Source organism: Mercenaria mercenaria, chromosome 6 (genome assembly GCF_021730395.1).
Source record: "Mercenaria mercenaria strain notata chromosome 6, MADL_Memer_1, whole genome shotgun sequence".
Classification (NCBI taxonomy): domain Eukaryota; kingdom Metazoa; phylum Mollusca; class Bivalvia; order Venerida; family Veneridae; genus Mercenaria; species Mercenaria mercenaria.
Window position 1 is genome coordinate 15,280,534 of NC_069366.1, and position 18,317 is coordinate 15,298,850.

At 34.6% G+C, this 18,317-nt stretch overlaps 1 protein-coding gene across 2 annotated transcripts in view; it reads left to right on the forward strand.

The window, feature by feature from the left end:
- LOC123550654 (copine-3-like) overlaps positions 1–12,932 on the forward strand; it is a 32,188-nt gene extending 19,256 nt beyond the window's left edge. For both annotated transcript variants that reach the window (XM_053545210.1, XM_053545209.1), the window contains exons 9-15: positions 952–1,032; positions 1,608–1,667; positions 3,137–3,270; positions 7,554–7,657; positions 8,356–8,498; positions 9,227–9,478; positions 10,369–12,932. In XM_053545210.1, the coding sequence (XP_053401185.1) occupies positions 952–1,032; positions 1,608–1,667; positions 3,137–3,270; positions 7,554–7,657; positions 8,356–8,498; positions 9,227–9,478; positions 10,369–10,482 (888 nt within the window). In that variant the 3' untranslated portion in view covers positions 10,483–12,932. The remainder of the gene's footprint in view (positions 1–951; positions 1,033–1,607; positions 1,668–3,136; positions 3,271–7,553; positions 7,658–8,355; positions 8,499–9,226; positions 9,479–10,368) is intronic.
- Positions 12,933–18,317: the final 5,385 nt, after the last annotated feature.

The window sequence follows — 18,317 nt, forward strand, 5'->3', positions numbered from 1 at the left end:
AACTAGGTCACTGTGTCAAATAATAGAAAAAACGACGTCATACTCAGTTCATGTGGGGACAGGTGAGCGTTTCAGGACCATCATGGTCCTCTTGTTTATGTAAACTGGATAAGAATACCTTGATATTTCCTCTTTGTTCCTTATGATATATTTTTTATGAAAAAAAGGTTATTTTATGAAAAAGACATAATATTTTAATATTTCTCTTCAGATGACAAAACACAACTTGAACTAGAACATTGCTTTTGTCTTCATAATGTCATGGCATATTTCCTATTTACAGACGTTAGGTTCCCACTCTTTGTTAACCCTTAAACCTTATTGTGGTTTGCACTGTTTCCTATTCAGTCAGTAATTTTTCAGAGACTACCCCTTCGAATAATAAATGGTATTGTCCAAATTGAATGATGGACCATTCCATTTTAGAAATTTAGCCGGCTACGAGTTAAATATTACACTACTGAAGGAAAAATGTGCTATAAGAAAGTCATTTGTTTGATTTTGATTTTAGTATTCTTTGTTGTATATGGTATGCAAGAAAAGAATTCTATCACTTCCTGGTTGTATGTGCAGATCATGAGAATATCCAGCTTGAGGGAAACTGCTTTAGCGGTAACTTGGTAGAACCTCGTTACCAACTAAACAGTTACCCTCAAGCCAGATATTCCCATCTATGTACCTATAACCAGTGACAGAATCTTATAAAATAAAACTGTTTCTGATACTGTTATATTAAAAATTCTTGATAGTATAGAAGCCTAAAGGCGATCTATTTACTGCGGCAGTCTGTCCAGTAGAAGAAATAAAATTGTGATATTTGTCATAGAAATCAAATAGTTGTTTCCAGGAAAGAATAATAAATATTTGTCTCGATAAGATGGAAAGAAATATTTAATGAATAAAAGGTGTCCTGTTTATTTAGAAAAATAATGTCTTTCATTTTTATTTCAGTTTCCTGTTATAAATGAACACAAAAAGGCAAAGAAGAAGAAATATGTGAACTCTGGATATGTTATACTGGATGCTATCACTGTAAGTTTGTACTGGAAAACTAAGAAGAATCCTATGCTTACATATTATTGCTATATTTTGTTCCATACTGACTTTTATACCCCACTCACAATATTCAATGATAAAACTTGGTTTCTACCAGCTGGTGAAGTACATGTATTCTGCATTCAAAGTCATTAGAAGTCAATCATTGAATGCATGGAACTTGTCAGTTTCTAGCAAAGAATGAGTTTGTATTTGAAAAAGATAAAAAAAAAAACCACATAAAAATACTCAGAATAACTGACTAGCACTATATGGGCTTGCTGAGAGAGGATATTGTAAAAAAAAATACAATTTACAACTGTTATTACGTACAGAGGACTTTGAGGCTTTAAGCTTGTTGTTTCAGGCAGAAAAAATGGTTCCATCATTTTAAAAAATTCTCACTTTTTTCTTGAGTAATACAAAAACTTTTAATTCATATATCAATTTCCATGAACAAAATAGAAATATTTTATCATACTGTCTTTTTGGCAAACAGTTTTATATTGATAATGTTTTTTCCTTCTCTTTGCTGTAAATGTAAATGTGTAAATATGAATATGTATTTCTAGGTAAAGAGAGTCCCCTCATTTTTAGAGTTCATTTATGGTGGAATGCAGATCAATTTTACAGTAAGTGGAAGCTTAAGTTATGTACATGTATATATTACAGGTTTTGCTGAACATGTTTCGTTGGTTTCTTCTATATGTGCTTATTCTACAGTATGTTTGTACATGATGTACAATATATTTATAATCTTACTAGTGCTTAAGACAGTGAACAGGGATCACCACGCTGTTTTCATTTCCAGATGAAACATATTCTGTTTATTTTTACCTTTGAATCAAGACCACATGTACTTAAGACCATCTGTACTTAACAGGAACATCTGGTTGAACTTTGTTTCCGCCAAAACTGGAAAAATGTCATTTGATTTCTAAATGAAATGCTTCATCATAGATTAAACCTTAAGATGTATGTAAAACGTAGTTTTTCAAAAGAAACCATATTTCTCATTTCTTTGCAATCTTAGATACAGGTCTAACCAAAAACAGTCTAACTAATGGATCCTGTGAACTGTCCTCATTTTCTTACATTTAAAAAGATTGCAATTTTCTGGATCAAGGAATGCAGGACTGTGATAAAATCTTTAGCAATTTCAGGTTTTTTTTTCGGCTGTTTTTATAGCCGTTATTCGGCTATATTTCAAATGCCAAAAAGTATGTATTTTTCCCAAAATGAGTGCAAAAATTCCCAATCTACATTCTGAAAAAAATTCCATCAAAATTGCACAAACATAGACCAAATTATAGACAATTTTGTAATGGAAGTATGTCAAAGAGGTTGCACAATGTGAAACAAGTGTATGAGGTAGTGCTTGAACACATCCTTACTATATCCTATGGGACTAAATATTTCCCAGTTTGGAACATTTATGCGTCAGAATTCCCAATTTTGGGGGTATAGGCCATGTTCCCAAATTAGCTAGAAAAAACCCTGAATTTGAAGGAAGATAAGACTTGAGTCAAGAGAGGTTTAAACATTTAGGGCATTTTGCATATTTTGATAGTTCTGCATTTTGTAAAAAATTAGAGCATGCTATAAATGAAAATGAATCCTGTGACCTGCAGTTGTTATTGGTTATTTTTGATTGATGTTTTGAAATCAGCAAAAAAAGCAAAAGTTCAGAAAGATATGTCTGTTAGAAGGAAACTGTTAGATGTGTGTTTAAAGACCACCTATACTTACCAAACAACATTTTTTTTCACTCCTAAGACAAGTTTGATAATGTTAGAAAATTGAAAACTGCTTGTTAAGCTGTTGAAGAATATAATTGAAAATGTACATGAATGCCCACCAGGAATTAAATTAACTACGTAGATGCATGACCATAGTGATCATTTCTTACCTCTGATTTATGCTAAATTTATGGTTTTGTGTTTATTAAAGAAACATTTGGGCAGATGTTTGAACATTTTTAGGCCCATTGTCTGCAGCTGCATTTGACAACCTAACTTGTTGTTTTATTATGAAGTAGTAGAAGTTGACAACTCTGTTTTGTTTCACAGTAGATTAGAAATTTAACTGTTTATGATTGCAGGTAGGAGTAGATTTTACAGGCTCTAATGGAGAACCTACTGATCCACAGTCCCTGCACTACATCAACCCATACCAACCTAATGAATACATGCAGGCAATACAGGCTGTAGGAGCTGTTTGTCAGGACTATGATACGTAAGTCACTTTTCACTTAAGTCTCCTTTTGCTGTATCAGCCCGTACCAGCCCAATGAATACATGCAAGCATACAGGCTGTAGGAGCTGTTTGTCAGGACTATGATATGTAAGTCAAATATACACCCCCCTCCCAATTCACAGCATCTACCCATACCAATCTTGATTATGCCCAGCCTCAAAGAAGTGGTGGTATATTGCTTTGCACCTGTTTTTCATGTCGGATGACAGTCAGTCCGTAGTGTGAATGGTTTCCACCAAATAACTTGAGATCCACTTGACCCAGGACCTTCAAACATGGTAGCTTGATTGGGCTTATGCAGTAGATGAATCCTGTAGTTTTTAAGGTCAGTAGGTCAAAGGTCAAGGTCACAACAGCCAAAATCCTGAAAATGGTTTCGGCCCAACAACTGGAGAAACACTTGACCAAGGACCTTTGAACTTAGTAGCATGATTGGGCTTATGAAGTAGATGGTTTGGTACGTTAGTGAGGAAATATTTTCTTCCTCATTTTATGATTTGGTGTGTTAGTGAGGAAAAATTTTCTTCCTCATTCCATGGTTTGGTACGTAAGTGAGGATGTCTTTTCTTTCTCATTCTGTGGTTTGGTATGTTAGTGAGGAAATATTTTCTTCCTCATTCTATGGTTTGGTATGTTAGTGAGGAAATATGTTCTTCCTCATTCTGTGGTTTGGTATGTTAGTGAGGAAATATGTTCTTCCTCATTCTGTGGTTTGGTATGTTAGTGAGGAAATATTATCTTCAGCATTCTATGGTTTGGTATGTTAGTGAGGAAATATTATCTTCCTCATTCTGTGCTTTGGTATGTTAGTGAGGAAATATTTTCTTCAACATTCTGTGGTTGAAATATTTTCTTCCTCATTCTTTGGTTTGGTATGTTAGTGAGGAAATAGTTTCTTCAGCATTCTATGGTTTGGTATGTTAGTGAGGAAATAGTTTCTTCCTCATTCTATGGTTTGGTATGTTAGTGAGGAAATATTATCTTCAACATTCTATGGTTTGGTATGTTAGTGAGGAAATAGTTTCTTCCTCATTTTGTGGTTTGGTATGTTAGTGAGGAAATATTTTCTTCAACATTCTGTGGTTGAAATATTTTCTTCCTCATTCTTTGGTTTGGTATGTTAATGAGGAAATATTTTCTTCCTCATTCTGTGGTTTGGTATGTTAGTGAGGAAATATTTTTTTCAACATTCTATGGTTGAAATATGTTCTTCCTCATTCTTTGGTTTGGTATGTTAGAGGAAATATTTTCTTCCTCATTCTGTGGTTTGGTATGTTAGTGAGGAAATACTATCTTCAACATTCTATGGTTTGGTATGTTAGTGAGGAAATAGTTTCTTCCTCATTCTGTGGTTTGGTATGTTAGTGAGGAAATATTTTCTTCAACATTCTGTGGTTGAAATATTTTCTTCCTCACTCTTTGGTTTGGTATGTTAATGAGGAAATATTTTCTTCCTCATTCTGTGGTTTGGTATGTTAGTGAGGAAATATTTTTTTCAACATTCTATGGTTGAAATATTTTCTTCCTCATTCTTTGGTTTGGTATGTTAGAGGAAATATTTTCTTCCTCATTCTGTGGTTTGGTATGTTAGTGAGGAAATATTTTCTTCAGCATTCTATGGTTGAAATATTTTCTTCCCCATTCTGTGGTTTGTTATGGTAGTGAGGAAATTTTCGTCCTCATTTTATGGTTTGGTATGTTAGTGAGGAAATATGTTCTTCCTCATTCTATGGTTTGGTATGGTAGTGAGGATGTATTTTCTTCCTCATTCTGTGGTTTGCTATGTTAGTGAGGAAATATTTTCTTCCTCATTCTATGGTTTGGTATGTTAGTGAGGAAATAGTTTCTTCCACATTCTTTGGTTTGGTATGTTAGTGAGGATGTATTTTCTTCCTCATTCTATGGTTTGGTATGTTAGTGAGGAAACAGTTTCTTCCTCATTCTACGGTTTGGTATGTTAGTGAGGAAATAGTTTCTTCCACATTCTTTGGTTTGGTATGTTAGTGAGGAAATATTTTCTTCCTCATTCTATGGTTTGGTATGTTAGTGAGGAAATAGTTTCTTCCACATTCTTTGGTTTGGTATGTTAGTGAGGATGTATTTTCTTTCTCATTCTATGGTTTGGTATGTTAGCGAGGATAGATTTTCTTCCTCATTCTATGGTTTGGTATGTTAGTGAGGATGTATTTTCTTCTTCATTCTATGGTTTGGTATGTTAGTGAGGATGTATTTTCTTCCTCATTCTATGGTTTGGTATGTTAACGAGGATATATTTTCTTTCTCATTCTATGGTTTGGTATGTTAGTGAGGAAATATGTTCTTCCTCATTCTATAGTTTGGTATGTTAGTGAGGATGTATTTTCTTCCTCAATTTATGGTTTGGTATGTTAATGAGGAAATATTTTCTTCCTCATTCTGTGGTTTGGTATGTTAGTGAGGAAATATTTTCTTCAACATTCTATGGTTGAAATATTTTCTTCCTCATTCTATGGTTTGGTATGGTAGTGAGGAAATTTTCTTCCTCATTTTATGGTTTGGTATGTTAGTGAGGAAATATATTCTTCCTCATTCTATGGTTTGGTATGGTAGTGAGGATGTCTTTTCTTTCTCATTCTGTGGTTTGGTATGTTAGTGAGGAAATATTTTCTTCAGCATTCTATGGTTTGGTATGTTAGTGAGGAAATATGTTCTTCCTCATTCTATGGTTTGGTATGGTAGTGAGGATGTATTTTCTTTCTCATTCTATGGTTTGGTATGTTAGTGAGGAAATATTTTCTTCCTCATTCTATGGTTTGGTATGTTAGTGAGGAAATAGTTTCTTCCTCATTCTGTGGTTTGGTATGTTAGTGAGGATGTATTTTCTTCCTCATTCTGTGGCTTGGTATCTTAGCGAGGATATATTTTCTTCCTCATTCTATGGTTTGGTATGATAGTGAGGATGTATTTTTTTCCTCATTCTATGGTTTGGTATGTTAGTGAGGAAATATTTTCTTTCTCATTCTATGGTTTGGTATGATAGTGAGGATGTATTTTCTTTCTCATTCTGTGGTTTTGTATGGTAGTGAGGATGTCTTTTCTTTCTCATTCTGTGGTTTGGTATGTTAGTGAGGAAATATTTTCTTCCTCATTCTATGGTTTGGTATGTTAGTGAGGAAATATGTTCTTCCTCATTCTATGGTTTGGTATGATAGTGAGGATGTATTTTCTTCCTCATTTTATGGTTTGGTATGTTAATGAGGATATATTTTCTTTCTCATTCTATGGTTTGCTATGTGAGGATGTCTTTTCTTTCTCATTCTGTGGTCTGGTATGTTAGTGAGGATGTATTTTCTTCCTCATTCTATGGTTTGGTATGTTAGTGAGGAAATAGTTTCTTCCTCATTCTATGGTTTGGTATGTTAGTGAGGATGTATTTTCTTCCTCATTCTGTGGTTTGATATGTTAATGAGGATATATTTTCTTTCTCATTCTATAGTTTGGTATGTTAATGAGGATGTATTTTCTTCCTCATTCTATGGTTTGGTATGATAGTGAGGATGTATTTTCTTTCTCATTCTATGGTTTGGTATGGTAGTGAGGATGTCTTTTCTTTCTCATTCTATGGTTTGGTATGTTAGTGAGGAAATATTTTCTTCCTCATTCTATGGTTTGGTATGTTAGTGAGGAAATATGTTTTTCCTCATTCTATGGTTTGGTATGTTAGTGAGGATGTATTTTCTTCCTCATTTTATGGTTTGGTATGTTAATGAGAATATATTTTCTTTCTCATTCTATGGTTTGCTATGTGAGGATGTATTTTCTTCCTCATTCTGTGGTTTGATATGTTGATGAGGAAATATTTTCTTCCTCATTCTATGGTCTGGTATGTTAGCGAGGATATATTTTCGTCCTTATTCTATGGTCTGGTATGTTAGCTAGGATATATTTTCGTCCTCATTCTATGGTCTGGTATGTTAGCGAGGATATAATTATTTTCTTCCTCATTCTATGGTTTGGTATGTTAGTGAGAATATTTTCTTCCTCATTCTATGGTTTGGTATGTTAGTGAGGAAATATTTTCTTCCTCGTTCTACAGAATGGTAAATATCTTCTGTCTCATGTTAGAACTATGACACATGAATGTTTTGATAGTTGATCTTGATTAAAAATTATAGCAAAGAAAGATATGTTTAGCTTGAGTTTGTCTAGAATTACATCATTTTAGTAACAGTAAAAACAGTTTCATGACTCTTTTTATCATCTTTGATGAAATTTAATTTCAGTGATAAGATGTTTCCAGCCCTTGGTTTTGGAGCAAAGCTACCATCTGGAGAAGTGTCACATGAATTTGCCATAAATTTTAACCCCCAGAACCCTTTCTGTGCAGGTAGGTATATCATTTAATTGTCCAGGGAAGTGAAAAGTACTGTATTCTATGATAATATGAGCACAGCTGATAAAATGTCATGGAAGGTATTATACATTGTGAGAAAACATAGCTAAATTAGGTGCTGATGCTGTTTGATTCTAACATGACGAAAATGAAGTGTGCCGCACAATGAGAAAACCAACATAGTGCATTTGCGACCAGCATGGATCCAGACCAGCCTGCGCAGTCTGGTCAAGATCCATGCTGTTCACTGACGGTTTCTCAAATTGCAGTAGGCTTTGAAAGCGAACAGCATGGATCCTGACCAGACTGCGCGGATGCGCAGGCTGGTCTGGATCCATGCTGGCCGCAAATGCACTATGTTGGTTTTCTCATGGCGAGGCTCATATTTTCTATGATGATTTAGTACCTTATCCTACTTGATTTGGAATATGGTCAGATTTTTGCAGAAGCTCAGTTTGCTTTCGTTAAAAGTTAAGGAGCTTAGATAGATTGTATAAATGACATTTCACAACAAAAAAAATGTAAAATATTGTTGTTGAAACAAAGTGAAGAAGCAAAAACATAAGTGAATAAAAGATACAAAGTGATACACTGTAAATGCAATTTCTAAGAATTTTGATCAGTGATAAGTGACCCTATATCACTCCACAGAGCAGTCTTTGTCTTGTAATTGGTTTCTATTTCCTTTGCAGGCATTCAAGGTATAATACAGGCATATCAGAATTGTATTCAACAAGTACAGTTGTGGGGACCAACCAATGCAGCCCCTATTATCCATCATGTAGCCAGGTTTGCTGCCGGGGCCCAGCAGGAGGAAGCAACTAAAGGGGCTCATGTAAGATGTACTTAAAGCATTCAGTGTTATATTATCCTGTGAGTTTTAGCTGCAGGAGTATTTTGGTATTGTCCAATCATGTAGCCACCAGAGGTAACAGTAGATAAATATTAAAATGTTATATTGTCCAATCATGTAGCCACCAGAGGTAACAGTAGATAAATATTAAAATGTCATATTGTCCAATCATGTAGCCGCCAGAGGTAACAGTAGATAAATATTAAAATGTCATATTGTCCAATCATGTAGCCGCCAGAGGTAACAGTAGATAAATATTAAAATGTCATATTGTCCAATCATGTAGCCACCAGAGGTAACAGTAGATAAATATTAAAATGACATTTCCTCTTACATTGTTGGTAGGATTTTTAAATAATTTTAGAGAAATGTTTCTTGGGTGAACAGCTTTTAAAAGTGCTTCAACTGTACTTGATTAAAAAAATATAACTGTATATATTATCTTGTTTCAGACCTACTTTGTGTCCTGTTACGGCATACAGATATGATTATAATTTGTACACATTATCTTGTTTCATACCTTCTTTGTCCTGTTACTGCTAAGAGATATGATTATAATTTGTACACATTATCTTGTTTCAGGCTTACTTTGTCCTGTTACTGCTAACAGATGGGGTTATATCTTGTATACATTATCTTGTTTCATACCTTCTTTGTCCTGTTACTGCTAACAAAAAGGGTTATAATTTGTACACATTATCTTGTTTCAGGCTTACTTTGTCCTGTTGCTACTAACAGATGGTGTTATAACAGATATGGATGAGACAAGAAGTGCAATAGTTCATGCATCAGCTCTGCCAATGTCCATCATTATTGTTGGTGTGGGACGGGCAGACTTTTCAGACATGAGGCTGCTGGATGGGGATGATGGTGTTCTGAGAGCACCAAATGGTCAACCCGTGCACAGGGATATTGTGCAGTTTGTACCTTTTAGAGATTTTCAGAAAGGGGGCTACACTGCTGTAAGTATATTTTGTGGCTCCCAAATGTTTTGAAGGACAAGAGCATTTTGAGTTGCTTTTATCCGTCAGTTAAAATTGTATCGTGCAGAAGCATATCGCAAAAAATATTTCACTAAGAGTCATCAAACTTCACAGGATTGTTATTCAACATGTGAAATCATCAACCTAGTGTTTTAATTGGGATTTCACACAGTAAAACCAGAGTTATTACACTTGATTTAGATAAAAATATGCATAAAGTGGCTAGAGTTGGGGAACCAGTGTCATGATACAGATACACATTTAGTTTGAATTATTATGATTTTATGCCTTTTATTAGAAAAAAAATCTTGCTTTGTAAATATTTCATGAGATATAAGAAAGAAAATGATATCAATGAGATATATGTAAGTGAAATCTGAAGCAGTACATGATAGAACAAAACCAACATAGTGGGTATGCGACCAGCAAGGATCCAGACCAGCCTGTGCATCCGCGCAGTCTGGTCAGGATCCATGCTGTTCGCTGACGGTTTCTCAAATTGCAATAGGCTTTGAAAGCGAACAGCATGGAGCCTGAGCAGACTGCGCAGATGCGCAGGCTGGTCTGGATCCTTGCTGGTCGCATACCCACTATGTTGGTTTTCCCATGGCACGGCTCATATGAGTTTTTTGTTCTAAGGACATAATGAACATAACTATGAACAATGTGTCCATGATGCCATTTCAAAACAAACATTTTCAGAGGGTTTATAAGATGAGTTATATTTAAGAGATAAATCATGTTATGATGTGAGTGGTCTGTATTTTTGTGAGAGATTATCTCCCTTTTGTAATGCCTTACTCTTTTACATAGATGATTAATGTTGTATTACCAAGAGTTGATGCGACACTTCGATTTTGCTGTTGCAGGCATCAGCAGCAGAGTTAGCTAAGCATGTGTTAGCCGAGGTACCGCAGCAGGTGACACACTACTACAACTGGAGAAAAATGCAACCTAACCAACCCAGACAGCAACCTACATAGAGCTGACTGAATGCCCAGAGCTTAACCTATATGAAGTTCCTTAAGTTGGAGAAATTACCCCTAAAACGAGCTCTTCTAGTTAGAGAGCTTATGAATGTGTTAGATATTAAACATCTGAACATCTTATATTAATCGATTCTTAACAACTTTGACAATTACGAACTTACTCTGTAACTTATAGTGGACTATTCTGGAGAAGGCTTCCATATATAACTTGTACAATGTTCTGACATTAAAGTTTTGACTAATTATTTGTTAAAAGTGTTGCAGATGTTGTTTTAACATTCAGTAAATACTAATTGTTTTCTTATTTAGGAACAAAGCATTATTCAATTTGGAATTATGGGATCTGAAAATAGCATTTATTTTACTTCTTTTTAAAAAAAGTCATTCATAAGTCCTGTCTGTGCAGCTTTAGAGATTCACTTAAAATGAGCTCAACCATTTAGATAGCTTGAAACTGTTAGATACCTTGAAGGGACACATTGTTTACCAATATAATGCTACTCAGTATAATATTTGATACAAAATGTCCAATATTTGGTGTTGATCTGTAATTTATATACAGTCATACTTATGTGTTTGAATTTGACTGGCTGTCAAGAGATGTGTGGATTGAGCTAACCGTAGTCAATGATTTTTAAGATGCAATAAAATCAAGAAGACCGGAGATTTATCGGAAATTATGCTCAGTACATACAGAAACGCAACAGTTTTACCTTCAATTTTTTCATACTTTCCTTTATAATTTCCTTCTATATATATATTTCAATTATATCAAGGGTCTAAATTCAGGTTTAAACAAGCACACAGTCAATATTGTGTAAAACCACCAATTGCATTTACCAATGCAAGGGATTGTCAGTTAAAAAAATATAGACTGTAGACCAAGTGTTGTGTTTCTAGATGTACTCAGTATATTTGTAGGCAATGCCTGACTTCATAATGCAGCTTTTACCAGTTTTGAAACAAGATGTTTGTCGTACTGACGTCTAAAGGTGGCATTCTGCAAGATCTATTCATTGATTTTTTGGGTATCTAAAGAACAGATCTGTATACCTCTCCTTTAAGCTGAAAAATAATGTACCAGTGTGGACACTTCAAAATTTTGAATTCAGGTTTTTCAGTTTTTAGCTAGACTATTCGAAGAATAAGTAGAGCTATCCTACTCACGTCGGCGTTGGCGTCACACCCTGGTTAAGTTTTTCGTACCAGTCCACATTTTGACAAAGTCTTTTGAGATAAAGCTTTGAAACTTTCAACACTTGTTTACCATCACCATGTCCAGTTATAGGCAAGAGTACATAACTCTGTCAAGCATTTTGACTGAATTATGGCCCCTTTTGACGTAGAAATCTTGGTTAAGTTTTTCGTACCAGTTCATATTTTGACAAAGTCTTTTGAGATAAAGCTTTGAAACTTTCAACACTTATTTACCATCACCATGTCCAGTTGTAGGCAAGAGTACATAACTCCATCAAGCATTTTGGTTGAATTATGGCCCCTTTTTGACTTAGAAATCTTGGTTAAGTTTTTCGTACCAGTCCACATTTTGACAAAGTCTTTTGAGATAAAGCTTTGAAACTTTCAACACTTGTTTACCATCACAATATCCAGTTGTAGGCAAGAGTACATAACTCCATCAAGCATTTTGACTGAATTATGGCCCCTTTTGACTTAGAAATCTTGGTTAAGTTTTTCGTACCAGTTTATATTTTGTGTAAAGTGTTTGACATATGGCTTTGAAACTTTTATATCTTGTTCAGTATAATAGTCTCTATCAATAGGCAAGAGTACGTAACTCTCTCATCTTTTTTGGCTGAATTATGGCCCTTTTTGAACTTGGAAATTGGTTCTGTTTTGTATATGTCCATGTTTTGTCAAGACTATTTGACATATGGCTTTTAAACATTAAACACTTTGTTCCATCTCTAGGCAATAGTACATAACTCTGACAACTATTATGACTGAATTATGGCCCTTTTTGGACTTTGAAATTTGTTCAGTTTTTCTTACAAGTCAGCATTTTGTCAAAACTATTTGAACTGTGGCTTTGAAACTTTTAACACTAGTTTATCAACATGATTTCCATCTGTAGGCAAGAGTACACAACTCTGTCAACTATTTTGACTGAATTATGGCCCTTTTTGGACTTTGAAAATAGTTAAATTTTTCATATAAGTCCATGTTTTGCCTAACATATAACTTAACATATTTGCCATCATGGTCACACATTGCCATTTAGTGCAAGACTAATCGAAATCCACAAATGCAGGAACATTTTTTGTTTAATCCATTTTTTAGTTTAGTCTGAAAATCTATGGAAATATTTTGACCCCATTCTTCAATCAATTCTTCGAATAGTCGAGCGCGCTGTCATCCGACAGCTCTTGTTCATAACCTCTTCTAGTAAAGTCAAAGCATATTAAATGTATTATTTATCAAGCCTTCTTGAAAGTTTTTTTTTATGATTATAAACCACCTTCTACATGATGTTAATGCTAGTATCTTAACATGTGACTGTGAAAGTAGGCACCGACTTAAAAACTTAGAGGTCTATAAAATGTTTCCACATGCAGACTCAAAATGTCATTATTTATTACAATATTTATAGTTCATAGTTATTTGCAATAGATTTTTAATTTTTACTAGCTTTTAAACTGAGGTTTAAAAGTGCCTAGCAGTTTACATCGAAAATTGCACAAATTATAGTGCTCTTATTTATTCATTGGATTTACTTTTTAAAGGAACAGCAATATGTTTACCCTTATGTGCAATAGATAGTTTACTCTGTTTTTTAGCTCACCTGTCACAAAGTGACAAGGTGAGCTTTTGTGATCGCGCGGTGTCCGTCGTCGTCGTCCGTCGGCGTCCGTGGTCCGTAAAACATTTGCTTGTGACCACCATAGAGGTCCACATTTTTCATGGACATTAATGAAAAGTTGGTCAGATGTTCTATTTGGATGCTGATTATATGCAGATTCAGTTTTGAAACGTGGTCACTGCGTCTAAAGGTTCTGCAAGATCTATCATAGGAAAAAACTTGTCTGAACCTTTCTAAAGGTCCATTAACTTCAAAATTTTGAATTAGGTCAGATTGTTCTAACTTGGTGTATATCCTAGGTCACGTCGGACTGGCGTCACCCCGTTGACCTCCAATAAAAGGTCTTTTGGTTAAAGACTTGAAACTTAACCTTGTTACCTCTTAGTATGGCCCATAATTACAAATCTTCAATGAAATTTGGTCCGATTTTCACTTGTTAATTTTCTAGGTCATATTTGAAAAGCTGGATCAACGTGAACTTCAAAAACATACGGTCAGTTAGGCAAATAATAAAACCTTGTGATTTATGGCCACTTTTATTAGGATCTTAGTTAAAGTTTTCGACAGTCACATTTGATAGTCTTTTAGGATAAGCTTCGAAACTTTCCACTTGTTACCATCACAATATAGTTGTAGGCAAGAGTACATAAAAAGCATTTTGACTCGATTATGGCCCCTTTTGACTTGAAAATTCTTGTAAATTGTTCGTAACTGTTTAACTTGTGTATTTGGTATGTTCGAAAGTGATATCTGTTCAGTAAAATAGGTCTATCAATAGCTAAGATATGTAACCTTGTCTTTTGGGCCTATTATTGGCCATTGGTTACGTTGGAAAATTGGTTCTGTATGTATTTGTCATGTTTGTCAAATTTGAATATGGCTTAGTGCATAACTAAACACTTAGTCATCGTAGGCAAATAATACGAAAAAACTTTTGACTTTATGGCCCTTTTTTCATGTCTTTATGACAATGGTCATGATGTCAACTTTTGAACTAGGTCGTTGAAACTTTTACAAAACACAGGTTCCATTAGGCAAGATAGAATAACCTTGTGACCTATTTAGAGACATATTTAATGGCCTTTTCCTTGAAATTGTAGAATGTTTCGCTTGTTTGTAACTATCTATACAAGTTTGCCATCATGGTCACCATTGCCATAGTCAAGAACTAGATCAGAATCCACAAATAAAACATTTTTTGATTTAAGTCCATTTTTGTTTAGTCGAATCTGATGAAATTGGTTGAATGCTTCATCTTCGATGATATCTAGCAAGTTTGAATCCGCAACTCTTGTCAAAACCTTAGGTATAGTCAAAGATATTAAATATTTTTGAACCTCTCTGAACATTTTTTTATGATTATCATTAACATGTGTCAGATATTTTTACTCTTGAAATTAGGCACCGTTCAAAAATTTTGGGATGTCACATGAGCTCAAAATCATTATGTACACTTTTTGTCAAATTAATGAATAGATAATTTTAACTAGCTTTTAACTATTAAAACTAGCGGTTCATGTTGCAAATAAGGTGCTATTCGATTCTAAGGAACAATACCATCATGGTCTCTGTTTTTTTCTTGGCATTAAATATATTACAAACTTTCAGTTGGAGCAGTATTTGCTTCGATTAATTTACGTTCCTTGTTGTAGTATTTACACTAATTCAAGATAAATTTCGACCAATTTTTCATGTTGAAATAAATCTCTGTAATAAGTTTGTCAGTAAATGAGCCACACCATGAGAAAACCAACAAAGTGCATTTGTGACCAGTATGGATCCATACCAGCGCAGTCGGGATCCATGCTGTTTGCTTTCAAACTATTGAAATTAGAGAAACCATTAGCGAACAGCATGGATCATGGTGGCGCTGCCTGGTCTAGATCCATGCTTGCCGCAAATGCACTATGTTGGTTTCTCATGGCATGGCTCAAAGAGAAATTTGAAATATTCATGAACTTTATGCTTGATACATACATGTATAAAGCTTTACTTTAGATGTAGAGGCAGAACTGTTCACAGTTTTCTCTAGTCAGAGGAGTTAAGAAATGTCAGTGTAAACTGTAGTTATATCATCCTTGTGCAGCTATTTCATTATGCAAGACTGCCTGATTGTCTTCATCAACTTCCTGACTTGTATACAAAGTCCATCCCCCACTCCCCCTAACCAGCATCACTAATGGCGAATAATCCTTTAACTGGTAATTTTGGAGAAGTAAAGTTACGATTGTCCCCTCTGGATCATGTCTTTACTATATTTTATTAATGCTGTGCAATTTGATCTTTTCATTATGCTAGCACTTGTTTCTGTAACCATCAAACTTTATTCAGTAGAATAAGATTGTTTTTTTTTTTGTTGGTGGTGGTGGGGGGTCATTTTATTGAAGGTGGGATGCATATTTATGTATTTTTATAAACAGTTACTGTTTCTTATATGTATATACATAATTTATTGTCAAGATACTGACTTAAACATTTAAGGGTTAATATCGGAATGTTTTCGAAGAAGGGGATTTACAATTATATAAAATTCCAGTTTTCAAGGATTTCAGTATAAACATTACATGTTAGAGTCATCATTGGTTGATTTTGATGTCTTTGTCACTATTAATATACCCTTACAGCACTTCAGCTTTGATATATACTGTTTAAAGTTTTAATATTGCTCTGGAAATTGAGCACTTAAAGATCCCCAAAAGAGTTTCATGCCTTCTGTTGGGATTTGACAGAATGAGTGTCAAGTCATTGTTACTTCATCTTAGATTTATGTGGTGAAATTGTCAGTTTCATTTAGAGAACTAGTGTTTCTACAAAGTTCTTGAAAACTGGTTATTTAAGTTAATTGATAGCATTTAAAAGATGATTTCTAAAAATGGAATCGAACTTACACTGAACAAAAAGAGCTTATCATAGACTGTCAGTATTTGTATCAGACCATATCATTATATTTATACATTTCGTTATACTGTACCATTTGTCTTGTTACTGTTATGTATGTATTTACTTGTGTAACTGTTTATTATATATTTAACTTTTTTTTAAAATTCTTGTTGGTCTCTGAAAAATATATAAGCAATACTTTTAGATTTCTTTATAATTTTAGGAAAGCAAATTGTAGAATCTAATGCTAATACACAATATACACAAATATTTGATTCAAGATATTAGATGCCTCCCTCGAAGAGGTGGGATGGAAATATTTTCTTCAGTCATTCAGTCCATCAGGCAGGCCGTATTTTGAGTAGGCCTATGATGGTTTTAACAAATATCCTAGGTGGAAAATGCTTTGTATAATTAACAGGGAATCAAATGAGCCATGCCATGAGAAAACCAACATAGTGGCTTTGCGACCAGCATGGATCCAGACCAGCCTGCGCAGTCTGGCCAGGATCCATGCTGTTCGCTTTCAAAGTCTATTGGAATTAGAGAAACTTAGCGAACAGCATGGATCCTGACCAGACTGTGCAGATGCGCAGGCTGGTCTGGATCCATGCTGGTTGCAAAGCCACTATGTTGGTTTTCTCATGGCACAGTTCAAATGGTTTTACAAACCATAAAACTTTGAATGAGGTCTGACTTGAATAGATTAACTTATTGTTTAATGGAGGTAGATCAATTGCCTGGGCCCTAAATATTTTATAGGATAATTGAATATGGCCCAAAGTGACCCTTTAAATTGTCAGTAACTGAAGAATGTACAAGTAATGTCTTTAGTTCCTTTCTTCAGTACAGGTCTCCTATTGAATCGGAGGTCAGTAGGTCACAGTTGTTTCAAATGAACTAAGATGTATGGAATTTAAGGCATCACACTTGATGAGTGAGAGGAGCCTCATTTTGTACATTGGGTCAATAGGTCAGAGTTAAAGGTTATACTGACCTTGAGCTTGAAAGAAACTTTTGGCAGATTGGCCACTGTGTCATCTCAAGTTTATGGATTCATGATAATAACTTTGTTGGGTCAGTGAAATGTAAGGCTAGAATTATAATACAGGCAAATAGATGCAAAGTTATTTGACAGGCTGTAAAGGAGGGGCATTACATGTTTTACTTATAACTCTTTGTTTCTTTTTAAACTTGTTGAAATATCTGTTTTTACTGGTCTTTCTTAAAATGGGAATATTTACAATATTTAACTTCTGAATTACATTTATGTTTGGAACTATGTTTTTTTTACTTTATGATAAAGCATAATAGAACTTTAAAAAATCTGTACTATTTCCTTATTTTTTCTCTTTTGTTGTAAGTCCATTCATGGACTCGTAGTCCAAGTACTTTTCCTCTAATGAACATATATATATATATATATATATATATATGGATTTAATTTCATTTTACCAATCGCCAAATGTCTGGATTGCTTCATCTTAAGGATCACATTGTCTGGAAATGCAAATTCTTAGGCAGAAAAATGTTGAAATGGCAGATACTGCAATGCAAGAAAACTATTCTATTACTGGATCATGGAATCCGATGTAGGTGTGGATGGTTCTCGGGTGACAGTTTCGCAAGTAACTCTGTAGTGCAATATTACTACCTAAACATTTACACTTGAGCTGAATATTCCTACCTGAACCTAAAACCAGTGAAATAAGCTTACAGCATTTTTGTCGAGCCCTCTTGCGGAAGAGAAGACATACTTGTCCAAATGGCTGTTCGAGTGTATGTGTGTGCGTGTGTCTTCCGTCAGTGCATGTGTCCGGACCATAACTTTGACATGCATGGAGCAATCTTGGGTATATTTGGCATGAATGTTAAGCTCAGTGAGATAGAGCGTCAGGCGCAAACCCCAGTTCCTATCTCAAAGGTCAAGGTCACAGTTGGAGGTCAAAGATCATGTCAGATCTTGTCGGGCCCATAACTTTGACATGCATTGGGGAATCTTGTTTATACAGTAGAACCACTCCAGAGCTGCCCTCTCTTAAGCAAAAACCTCTGTATAACAACATCATCATAATTTCCCTATGCTGAAATATACTATCGAATTTACCTCTCCGGAACAACAACCTCTACC